This window comes from Lepidothrix coronata, unplaced genomic scaffold (genome assembly GCF_001604755.1).
Source record: "Lepidothrix coronata isolate B3197 unplaced genomic scaffold, Lepidothrix_coronata-1.0 Scaffold200, whole genome shotgun sequence".
Classification (NCBI taxonomy): domain Eukaryota; kingdom Metazoa; phylum Chordata; class Aves; order Passeriformes; family Pipridae; genus Lepidothrix; species Lepidothrix coronata.
In genome coordinates this window covers 32,093-44,422 of record NW_016690380.1, presented here as the reverse complement: position 1 = coordinate 44,422, position 12,330 = coordinate 32,093, and the positions used below count along the sequence as shown (strand labels likewise).

General features: G+C 45.0%; 1 protein-coding gene across 1 annotated transcript; it reads right to left on the bottom strand.

The window, feature by feature from the left end:
* Positions 1-3,765: 3,765 nt before the first annotated feature.
* RRAD (RRAD, Ras related glycolysis inhibitor and calcium channel regulator) lies at positions 3,766-7,528 on the bottom strand. Its single transcript, XM_017832304.1, has 5 exons — positions 7,454-7,528; positions 6,979-7,330; positions 6,797-6,870; positions 6,101-6,305; positions 3,766-4,645 (listed from the first exon to the last, which is right to left on the bottom strand). Exons 2-5 carry the CDS (start codon positions 7,316-7,318, stop codon positions 4,368-4,370), a joined length of 897 nt encoding a protein of 298 aa, XP_017687793.1. The 5' UTR covers positions 7,319-7,330; positions 7,454-7,528; the 3' UTR covers positions 3,766-4,367.
* Positions 7,529-12,330: the final 4,802 nt, after the last annotated feature.

The window sequence follows — 12,330 nt, the reverse complement described above, 5'->3', positions numbered from 1 at the left end:
AAGTGAATATTTTCAAATATATTTATCTCTGTCTCTGAGCACTAAATTGTAGTTCAGATTAATATTTTCTTCATTTCCTGTGATAAATATGGGAATTATTAGAAAAAACTCTGTAGGCTCTTAACTGTCCAATGATTCATTGGACAGCACATTTATAGAGAGGAAAAAAGGGCAGAAGAGAGCAAGAGAGAGGAAAGTCTTTAGGACACACGCTGCCATTTTACCCAGTGGCCAGAACCTTTTTGTAGGACATAACTGATACCATTTTGTTGGTGAAGAACCAGGTGTTGAAGTAAATTTCTTAGCCTGCTTCCTAACTTCTAGTGCTGGAATCCTCAGTACATTTTTAAGTTAAACAATGTTGGTTTTGAATTCTTGAATGCTCTTTAATTCTGAACAGTGGGTTACAGAAGTATTGTTTGCAGATATACAATTGGAATTTGTTCTCTCTTTTTATTTTTTCCTTCTCTGTTCCACATTCATGGCATGGAGCACAAGGACAGTTGATGTAATTTACTATTTCAATTTTTAGGGGTTAACTACTTCAACCATACTGGAGGTCAGGTTCTTCTATGCAAAGGAGGAGTCAAGTTGTCCATCACAATGCTGGAGGTCATGTGGTAAATCAGGAGTTAAAGGAACCTCCTGGAAGGCACAGGCATCACATTTGGTTGGGACTGTAGATTCATTGAGGTCCCTGTGATGTGCTTGAAACTAAACCTGTACATTGTCTTTGAATAAAGAGTACTAAAGCAAATTTCAGCATAAGTATTAACTCACTTTTTTCTTATCAGATTTTATCACTCTTCTATCATACACTGCATTCTTCATCATTGTAATCTCACCATACTTCCAGTAACGAGCACTGATGTTACCCAGTGTCGCCATGTAGATCATGCTCTGTTTTTTCTAGTCCTATTTTGAGAAAATGCATCTGAGTAGAACTTCATTTTTAGTGTTGCCAAGTCTTCCCCCAGCAGATAACATTTTGTCTATATTTATGTGACATGACTTTCTGCTTCTTGGTTTTGGCAGATGGAGGAATGATTTTTTTTTCACGTTTTTCATATGATGAAGAATTTACAGAATCTAGATTAGCAATAGCAAGCACAGGAGGCTTTGATTTGTTCACCTAACAAACATGTCACATATAAAAGGCAATGTCCTTCCACTGTAGTTGTTAATAAGTAGCTGTTCCAAATGGATTTGTGCCAACACAAAATCCACCACCACAATCAGCAGTAGTAGGAACTTCAGCTGGCAGCAGCAGTGAAAGCAGTAAAGATTAAATGACTGTGTGAACTGTCTCTCCAAATTAAAACTGATGTGCACTGGCAAAAAATGCAAAATCTCACACCCCTTATACTCTGTTCTACTTTGGTAATAAATAGAGAAAATGTTGCTGTCCGGGACTCACCATTTTTCACATGACAGATTCCCCTCATTAATTACAAGAATCTGAGAAACTACACCAGTAAAACATCTCAAATGACACAAACCTATAGATGACTTTCAAATGTTTGAGGATACAGACAACCTTTTGAAGGTTGGTTCTTAGGCACATTTGTCAGCTGCCTGTTACTGAATTTTGGCTGGTGCTGCACAAGGACTTCCAAAAAATTCTGCTTGGAAATTCCACTAAATTACATCCAATTAATTAGTAATTTTTCTGGGTAGGATATCTTCGAGGAGCTTCAAAATATCTCCAAAACAGCACTCATGAATCTTCTAGACCAGGTTTATGTCAGAGCTGCAATAACAACAAATCCTTCCCCTTCTCAAGAACTGTGGCTGAATTATGCTAATACCTGTACAAACAAATGAATGGAAAAAAAATCAGTATAATGAGGATTTCAATAAGTATTTTATTGTACAATATTAACTGATAACATTCTAGATTAGCCCTCGTTGCTTTAGAGTGATTCCCTGTTTATCGTCTCACAGTGTCCTAAAGGACATACTTTCAAAATACAAATTATTTTCCACACTTTAAATGAATCTCTAGGAATGCACTAGATCCCCTTAGAAATATCTTAGGTTTAAAAATTGCCCAAAACTAATCTGTGAGTCCATGAACAGTAAAACATCTAATTTGTTTGTCAGGGTGCAAAACTCAGAGCTGCTGACCACGACCTTGAAGAGGCTTTGCAGCTGCAGAGATGCTGCAGCACCGAGAGACACATCATTGTTACTTTGTGACATGCCCTGTCTTAAACTCTGGGTTTGCATCCCATTCCTTGTATTTATAATGGACAGAATTTAACCTCATAAACCAATCAGACATGTCAGTCCTCTCCTGGCTGTTGTGAAAGCACAGGGCACCCAAAAGTCCCAGGAACACCACGTAGGTTTGTCATTAACCTCAGCCGGGACAGGAACAGGTCTGCACCACGTTTGTTTATGCACGTCTGGACACTCTTGCTGTAGAATTTTCAGGATTAGAGCAATTGCTTTGGTGTTACCAGTTAAAAGCTGCCATGTACACAGATCCTCTGCCAGTGGTTACATGTTCCATAGCAGAGAACACCTTGCCAGGAAGCCGGGCTAGTGAAAAAAAATGCCAGATTCACCTAAAATGTATCCTCAGGTAAATGTGAGGTTTTTCAGCAGGACGAAATTCTCTATTCATAAGAAATGTAACCTGTTATCAGCAACACAAGCTGAACTGTGTTGTAACCAGTTATGTCCACCAGCAGCACATCAGGAGACACTAATTCTTGCATTCCCTGTGGAAATCAGGTGGGATTTCCTGCAGTGTTAACTGTTCCATGTTCCAAGCACGGGATAACTAAATGGCCCAAGCACTGGGATAAATCAGTGGAGAGTTGCCTGAATTCTGGGAAGCCCAGTGTGAGCTGTACCAGCTGATGGAATCTTCGTGCTGTACGGGAAAGGTCACCCCTCAGCACCCTGGACAAAGAGGGCTCTTGGGAAGCTGGAACAACCTCTTTAACAAGCGGGATCCAGGCAGGGACAGGAGAAAGAGAAGGTCGTATGTTTTACTGGTTTTGAGAATTAAGTTCACAGATTACTTTTAAGAGAATTATCCCAGGAAAAGGAATTTATAAAGCAAATGTCATAAGTCCAAGTTTTTTCACTGCGACATAATTGGGTTTTAACTTCATTAATAGCAAATAGGGAAGAATCATGGGAACACATCGATAATAACACACTAAATTAACATGAAAACTTTAACAGCACTGAAGGCCACAAGACACAACTGAAGCCTGGAACTCCTCCAAACACCTTTACCAGCCTGCTTTGAACTTCTTGAAACCACTGGGAGGGGTCCACACGATTGTGGGTAGATTAGACTGTTACACTGCTCCACAAAGACAAAAAACCACCTCCTGCATTTGCTTATTGGCTGTAACACAAGATCTTCAAGCCAGGACAGGACTTCAAACATGACAGGGTTCAATTTATCAGTATAAACACAAGACTTCAACCTAACTAAAGGCATTTTATAGAGCCCTGCTCCTGCCACAGCCAATGAGAACCAGATTGAGGATGAACATAATATGAAGGGTCAGGGCCTTCCTTCTCATATGAGCTGTTGAAGCAGAGTGTTCATAAAAGCAGGGTTTATTTCTTAGAGAAATTATCTATTAAATGACACAGGATTTTCCCAATTCATCTTGTTCTAGAACTTTATCACAGGTAAATCTACATGGTCTCTGTATAATGTTTTGTACACTGAAAAAGCCCAGTATAAAAATACTGCTCTCCCATTCTTTACCCATACTATGAGAAAAGCACAATTTATTATAACAGGAAATAATACTTTATTATAAAATCTGCATGTAAACAAGTAACCAATTCATTGAATAACAGTTAATGGAAGTGCAAATTAACTTCATAAAATGATATCTGTTCTGTATTTAAATATATATATAATTTGTTTTCTCCCGTTCTGATGTGGTTCTACCCCCTCCTCCCCACATTGAAGTTTAAAAAGATTTATCATTGCTTGCATTATACTAAAAAGAGTGTACGAGCCTGCGTACAAGTTAAAGTTTTGCTCTGCAAACGAGACAAGTCTATGGTGATACTTATTATTCTTTCTTATCTTTGCATCTCTGGTATCCACAGGACAAGAGGATATAGAACATATGTACACAGCGAAAATGTGGGCATGTCAAGCCACATATTTCAAGTTAGTTCATTTACTTGCACACATTGAAACTTAAACCATTCATCAATGAAGCATTGTGGTGTAACTTCCAGACTTGCTTGAGCACCTTAAGGCATTAATGAGTCTCAATGGATAAGTCATTCTTGTTATCACCACGAGGATCATCTACACACTTCTCATAACAGTCCAAGGCTTGTTCATCACGTGCAACATCTGGCCTTGCTGAGAGCTCCTATAGCACTGATAAGTCATGGCAGGACTTTGATTTTGCCTTGAAAGCCATCTTCTTATTGTTCTTTGCCACAATTCTCCCAAGGAATCGCTTTGCCTTTTTGCCTATGCTTTCCCTCCTCTTGGTGTTGGCCATCCTCCTGGCATTGTCTTCCTTGCTGTCCTTGCGGAGCCTGATCTGCCGAACGATGCCTTCGAACAGGTCCTTGACGTTGTGGTGAAGAGCAGCTGAGGTCTCGATGAATTTGCAGTCAAACACCACAGCACAGGCCCGGCCCTCTGCAGGGAAAGAGAAAAGGGAACATGAGTGGAGATGGACTTTTTCTCTTCATTACATAGGGCAGAAAAACAAAACAAAAACTGACTCTAAGCACAGAAAATGCCTTCAATGCCAGGAAAGAGCTTTACTCAATAGTAGAAAAGCACAAATTGGCTCTCACGGTTTTGCCCCCTTACTCTTGGTTTTGTTGTGATGTGGTCAGAAATCTCATTTGACCAATGGTACTGAATGTCAGAGTGTCCCAGTATTGTGAAGAGTTAAGCTGATACAGGAGAGGCACTTGGATGCATGTTTGCTGTTTGATAAGGAACAATGCGAGGTATAGAAAGAAATGGATTTTATTCTGGAAGTTGTTGAGCAATTCTGCACCTCTGCCTTGCTGTAACAAGTGAGTTTTCCACACTAACTGCAAATGAAGCTGATGCAGGCCACAGGGTCAAGTCACCGAACATGTCACTAGAGGTCATGAGGTTGCACACCACTGGATCTGACTGGGGCTGCATTCGAAATGCAAGATGCTCGGTGTTCCAGACATGAGCACAAAACCCTGGAACGTTGCTGCAGCACAAGTTTCCATGGTCAACTGTGGTAAATAATGGCCAAGTTGTAAACCTGAGGAAAGTACGGATGTCAGAACCAGGGCAGGTCAAACATGCGCTGCCACCGGCCCGAAAGAAGTGATAATCTCCTGAGGAACTCAAATCAACTCCCTATGCAGGCATTTAGCACAGGGATCATGGCAAAACCCGACAGCAAGAGATGGTTCATCATCATCCAGGCACCAATATTCCAGAGTAAACAAACAAAAAAACCTCACAAAATGTTCAAATTTCACAGAATTAATACTGTGGCGTTGGCAGTGGTTCCTGTGCTCTGGTTACTGAAATGCAAGCTGGAACTAGCTGAGAAATTCTCACTGATCACAGCCAGAGAACATCTACAAAGAGATGTTGAGTTGTGAGAGGCTGGTCCCACCAGCTCAACTCAAATGTGATGGAATCACTTCCAGAAGAAGGGGGTTGTACAGGTTGTATGGGATCACCCTTTCCAAAGGCTGCCTGGGCTGTGTGACGTGGCAGCTCCAGTCCCTCACAAAGCATAGCTCGGGCTACCCCGTCCTGAGCCTGGCAACTGCTGCTGCACACAGAGCATACAGGGAAACCCTTAAGATAATACTGACCAAAACCAGGTCCTAGACAAAACAGGGTGCTAAAGCTGCAGCTCTGATGCATTTTTTTCTCTCATACTGCAGTTCAGACATCTTCCCCCAGCACCATCTCCACTGCTTTCTGTTGTACCAGGTCCCTCAGCAGGAACCAGCTGGCTTCATTTCTCCAGTGTACTCAAAATCATACATTTTTCTACATCAAACCCAGACAATTTCTACTGGCCATGATCCTCCACAGTCTTTGCTACTACTTTAGACATTATTGTGCAAATTCAGTGTCTCTTACCATCAACTGAGACTTCCCGGGACCTGACCAGGTCACTTTTATTGCCCACAAGGATAATAGGAATGTCTTCTGTTTGCCTTGCTCTTCTTAACTGGATTCTTAGCTCAGAGGCCTTTTCAAAACTAACTTTGTCTGTCACTGAATATACAATAATATAGGCATCTCCCATTTTCATACAGTGGTTCTGGAGCCATTGGCTGTCATCCTAAAAAGAAGACAAGAAATAGATTTATTGCACTGAAAAATCTATTCAACACTGAGTAATGATGTAATTAATGTGAGCACCTTATAGATATTTTTCTTAGCTTTGTTATAAAGAGTCAGTAAAAGTAAGCCAACATCCCAACAGTTTTAAAGATTTTGTTCTTTAAAATGCAACACAAAAGAAAATTCTCTTGTTTCCAGAAACGGTATCAGGTCTGCACTGATCAGATTGTGAATCTCTAATTTTACAGTAATTCCCTGGGCTGCTCATGTAAGCTACTGATTATTCAAAGCATTAAGGGATTCTCACTCCAGCTCTATTCAGGTTTTTTAATTGCCTGCCTAGTTACAAGAAATTAATTGCAGGAGAGAACAAAAGGCAGTATGAACTCTAATTTTTTAATATCAGCATAGTTGTTCCATTTCTACTTTTTTTAATGAGAACCACGGACCAAGCCATAGAGGAAAAACAAAGAAAAAGCTGTTAAGTACCTGCTCCCATATATCAAACACCACGAGAGATGCTTCTTCTCCATCGACTATAATTGATCTGTCGTATGTATTTCCTACGGGGGGAAAAAAAAAAAGTTCAGAAAAAAAGAAGTTATTCTCCTGGGAGGTCTGGGAGGGGGTGGCCGTGGGGGCCGCCAGGGGAGGTGCCGCGGGTCCCTCACCGGCCTCCTCCGCGTCCGCTCCATCCTCCACGCCGCCGAAGATGCGCGCCAGGCTGGTCTTGCCCACGCCGTGCTCGCCCAGCAGGATCACCTTGTAGAGGCTGCTGTCGGAGTCGCTGCCCGAGGAGATGACGGAGTCGGAGGAGTCGGAGGCCCAGCTGTCGCGGTGCTCGCCGCCGGGGCTGTAGGAGGTGCAGCGCACCAAGCCCTGGGGGTCGGCGGCGCGCAGGTCGCGCTCGTCCACGGGCATGCTGCGGCGGTGCAGGGGCTGGGCCGCGAACGGAGTGCTGCCCCGCCGCCGCTCCAGGCACCGCACCTTGTCTCCGCGGTTCAGGGTCATCGGGGAGCCGGGCTGTGCGGGGACACAGCAGCTGTGAGGAGCTGTGAGGAGCTGTGAGGAGCTGTCAGCACCCCCCGCGCCCGAGCGCCCCAGCCCCGCCGAGCCGAGCCGAGCCGCCCGCAGAGCAGCGCTTACCTCGGGGCGCTCCGTGGAAGCGAGGGCAGCAGTGAGGGATTCCCCGCCGTTCACCGCCTGTGCCGCTGCCGGAGCTCCCTCAGCGAGTACTGCCACCACCACTCCGCGCCCCTATTTATGTCCCGGGGCCGGTCCCTCCCGCCGTGACGCGGCGGGCGCTCCGCCAGCGGGGCCGTGGGCAGCGCCCGCCCCCGCCACTCCGCTCCGCTGCGCTCCCATCAGCTGCCGTCGGCTGCCATCGGCTCCCATCAGCTCCCATCAGCTGCCATCGGCTTCCTCAGCTCCGCTCCGCTCCGCAACGAGCGGCGGGGGCGGCGGGGACACCCGGCACGGGGACACCCGGCACGGGGGAAAGCCCGGTACGGGGAGTACCCCGGCACGGAGGGCAGCCCAGCCCGCTCCACTCTCTCCACCGGTTCTCGCCCGGGCACCGAGCGCCGTGGGCAGGCGAGGGGCGGCGGAGCGGGTCGGTGGAAACCCCGCCAGGCGCAGCGAGCGAACGGCTGAGCTCTGGGGCTTGCCGGGGTCGACCCCACCGCCTGCTCCTTCTCCTGCTCCTGCTCCTGCCCCCCGCGGTGCTTTTCCCCGCCGGGTGCGATGCAAACCCGCATCTGCTCCGTGTGTCGCTCGTTTCCGCTCGCAGCGCTGTGTGGGAGCGCGTGGTGTGCACTGGTGGCTTTCCTCGGCTTGCGAGGATCTGTGTCACGATTCAGGAGTTTCACTGTAGCCCTGGCATTTACAGAAGTGTTAGGGGAGACCTCATGGCAGTTCCAGCTTCCTCGGGAGGGGCAGAGGAGGGGCAGGGACTGAGCTCTGCTCTGGGGGGACCAGGGACAGCAGCCAGGGAATGGCTGGAGCTGTGTCAGGGCAGGCTCAGGTTGGATCTCAGGCAAAGGTTCTTCCCCCAGAGGCTGGTTGGGCACTGCCCAGGCTCCCCAGGGCAGTGGGCACAGCCCCAAGGCTGCCAGAGCTCCAGGAGGGTTTGGATGATCCTCTGGGGCACAGGGGGTGACTCTTGGGGATGGGCCTATGCAGGGCCAGGAGTTGGACTGGATGGTCCTTGTGGGTCCCTTCCAACTCAGCATATTCTGTGATTCTGTGATTTGATTTACACTGTTTTCATTACTTGGTGCTTGTTTTACTGAACGTGGGTTATGGGAGTGGGAGTGGGTTATGAGAACAGCACCATGGTGGGTGTTGCACACACACACAAAGTTACCGGGGTGTCCACATGGAATGTTAACGGTTTAAGAGGCCAACATAAAACATAAAGGTCAAATTCTTCTCTTGCTTTCACCTGAGCAGCAAAGTGAGGCAGTGGAAGCCTTATCTCATCAGTGGCACAGTCATTCCCATGTGATCGGGCGAAGAAAGGACTCAGCAGATAACTATACTGGTCCCCTGAATGGCTCACCCGGGTCGTGTATACAGTTTGTTGTTTACCTAGCAACCGAAACGTGTCAGACATTGTACAGCCAAAATAGCTCTGGCTCCTGCTCCTGACAGATTACAGCCCGAGCAGAGCGGGAAAATCCCTGGGACTCTGGGCAGGGACAGTTGCCATCAAATGCGTGTAAGTTCAAGGGTTTCCAAATCAGCTGCAGAAACAAGGCATGAGATAGGGAGGTGATGGGAATGAAGACTGAGATGTAGGGAATATAGTAAGGGAAAGAAAAAAATTGATGTGATTAAGCTAAGGAGTTTCTTTATTTCTTAGGAAGTTAAGTGACTATTATGTTATTTTCAGGAACCAATTATAATTCTCCAGCCCACACTCTTGGGGTGATTTTGGCCCCATTCACCCTGGTAACTGCAGTTGGGAGTGTTAATGTGGCAGTTAAAGATCACCAAGTGCTTGCAGCAAGTTCTCTCTGCCTGTCTCACAAAACAGCAACCAAAATAGCCTTGTCAGTTTAAATAGTCAGAGCTTGGTGGCAAAAACGTGTGTGCTTCAGCTGACTGAACTGAATTATAAGCCTCTGGCTAGCATTTGGAATCATAGATTAAATAAATTATTGTTAGCATTGCAAGTACTCTGTAATTATTTACTTGGATAAACTGGAATCTGCCAAACCTTCTTGATAATTCTGAATTTATATACAGGTAATTATGCAAATACACTTCCAGATGTGTCTGTCTTCAGTTAACTTTTTTTAAAATTTGGATTTTTCTGCTTAAAATTGTCACCTGAAACTATTCTCAGGAGGTGTTTATGTCTTTTGGGCCAGACTTTCTTACATGCCTTTGCTGGCTGTCGGGGTAAGACTTTAGAAGTTGGCATATAAAGTGAGGGTATTTTTAATTCTTTTCTGCGTGAAAGTAGGGAAATCTTAGAAGCAACAGATCCAATAGAACAGTGCCACTTATGTGCCACATAGAATACTACTGGCTGGAAACACACTAAAAATGGGAATTTCACTGACAGGACTTAAAGAAGCCATATTTTATTCCAGGCCTTTTGCTGATGAGAATTATGGATATTTTAAAGATAGACCCCTTGCTAGCCAAAAACTGTGAGGAAAGGCATATGTAAAAGTGCTAAATAAAAACTTTGAGAGAAGAGTGTTTCAGCAGGAAAAGTGACTGAAAATAAAATGATACCCAGTAGAAATCATACAGAAAATTCAGGACTGTGACAAATGCTTGGGGTTTTTTGCCAGCACCCAGGCACAACTAGTGAAGTAATGGTTATGGAATACCACCAGTTACAGGGCATTACTCAGGGTCTGGCACTGGGTGCTCCGAGAAAGTGAGATGGCCTTGGATCGTGTCCCCAGGGCTTCACTTTTCCTGGAGGGCTGAGCACAAGTCACCCAGAGGAGCTGTGCCAGGGCAGTTGGGTCTGTTCCCATGAGCAGCAGGAGCTGTGCTGGAACCAGAGAGGGGGAGAGCACAGGGGTCACGTAGCTGCTCTGTCTCCTTTGATCTTAATAGGCCCAGCTATTCTGTGAAGTTGGAAGGAATTAACTGATAATTCAGGTTAATCACTTGAGACACACAACATGTATCTTCACATGGTGTATAATTCTGTTTGCTGGTAATTACTGCTGTATTTTCATGTGTACATTACTGGGCACCTGCTGATTTCAGTGGAGGTGCATGTGAGTCCACAGACTTCAAATGCTGATCTTTTAATTTCTTTGAAGGATTTTAAGATCATCACCTTTCTCACCTGCCCCCTGTTTCCACTTCTATGTGACCACGCCTCTAACACATACATGAACTGTAATTTATCTCTATTTAAAAGAGTTTTTCATGTCTTTCTTTTCTGTTCTTATTTTGTATTGTTCTAGATTCTACTGCTCTAGGATTTGTTTTAATTAAATGAGCGCTTCAGATGCATATTGTAGATGTGGTATTTTTACTATTCCTTGTGTACTGAAATAGACACTGGAAATGTTGTAATTTTGATGGATTTTACATAGAACCAGACCTGGGGTCTGTCTGTGTTGTAGATAAAGCCCAGTCCAGCCTGCATGGAGGTGGTGGGTGCAGTGCCTGTGGCTGTGGCAGCAGCAGTGTCCCTGTGGTGTCACCCTGTGGGCAGAGGCTCTGTCACATCCCCTGGGCAGAGCTGCTGCCCAGGGCACTGCAGTAACCAGCACATTCTGCTGAGCCCAGGAGCACTGGGTCATCCCGGGGCTTAGGGACCCCACTCAGCTGCATCCTAATTATCTGCTTATCCTGGGATTCTGATGGAGCCACTGAACCACCCACTTCTGACTCAACCCCAAAACTTTCCCTTTGTTTGGCTGCCCAGCAACTGTGGTGTGTGTCCTGTGCTCTCATGGGAGAATCTGTTCTGGCACCAAGAAGAGAAGGAACACTGATTTCCTATTTTGTGTGGAATTGAGCACACAGCTCTCTGAAAAGGGACTACTTTTTTTTCTGTTTCATTTCATCCTTGTGTGATTTTCATTTCCCTTACTTCATATGCTTTTCTCTCAAGATGCCTTTCTTAGTCATTCACTATTGTGACATATCCAGTTACTTTTTTTCTGTCTCATTCGTTTTTTACTCTTTCTCTGTCTATTTTGCCATTTTTCCTCTTGCTTTCGAGAAACTCAGAGTTCACTTCTAGTGCACTCTCCTGGCCTGAGTACCTTTCGTCATCTGGAAAATGTAAACCATGAAGTTCAGTCCTGTTTTTCCAGTTAGATATTCCTGGGGTAATACAGCTTGTGCTTGGAGTTCCTTTATGCTGTATTAGGTGCAGAGAGCATTTCATGGTCCAAGTGACAAGCACATACTTTGCAGGGGGTGCAGTGATAACTAAGCATGTAAAACCTAACACCTAACTTTTTCATTTTCAGGTTAAAAAGCAGAATTTGGGAGGTTGAATTAACTGTGTGATTCTACCTCCTCAGTGTTTGTTCAAGGTCAATTGCCACGTCATAAATGACATTTATATTTTTTTACATCAAATCAATATTTTTACTGAATTCCCGGTTTTGGTTTTGCTCCTGTCTTACCATGGAATTTTTCCTATTTGATTAGGAATAATGGGAATATTTTGAACAGCCCAAAGACTGGATTAACAGCAGAGAAGTTTGGGAGTCAGCACTGTTCTCATGTGGCTCTGTGCTGGAAGCCGTGGGTTTCTCCTCTCCTTACTTTTCAACTCATCTGCTCTGCCTCAAGTCTAATTAATCAGCCATTATGTGAAGTGATTATGTGCAGTTATTTCCATACAAACTGTAGAGATATCCACAAGGGTCTGTTCTTGCCAAGTTACATGAAGCTTTACTCCTGCAGAAGCATGAGCCTGGCTACCTCCCAAATACCTGGACTGAAACACAGATAGCAGCATTTATCATCATTTTTATTACAGAACTGGCAGACTCAGGCCAGTGGGAGAAGAGACAGAGAAGTATGAA

Bases quoted from the DNA above. Each gene is read 5' to 3' on its own strand.
- RRAD (XM_017832304.1), bottom strand. From the start codon at position 7,318: ATGACCCTGAACCGCGGAGACAAGGTGCGGTGCCTGGAGCGGCGGCGG. The intron at 6,871-6,978 runs GTGAGGGACCCG...TTCCCCCCGTAG, and splicing joins AGCGGACGCGGAGGAGGCCG to GAAATACATACGACAGATCA. The intron at 4,646-6,100 runs GTAAGAGACACT...CTTTCCCTGCAG, and splicing joins CCGGGAAGTCTCAGTTGATG to AGGGCCGGGCCTGTGCTGTG.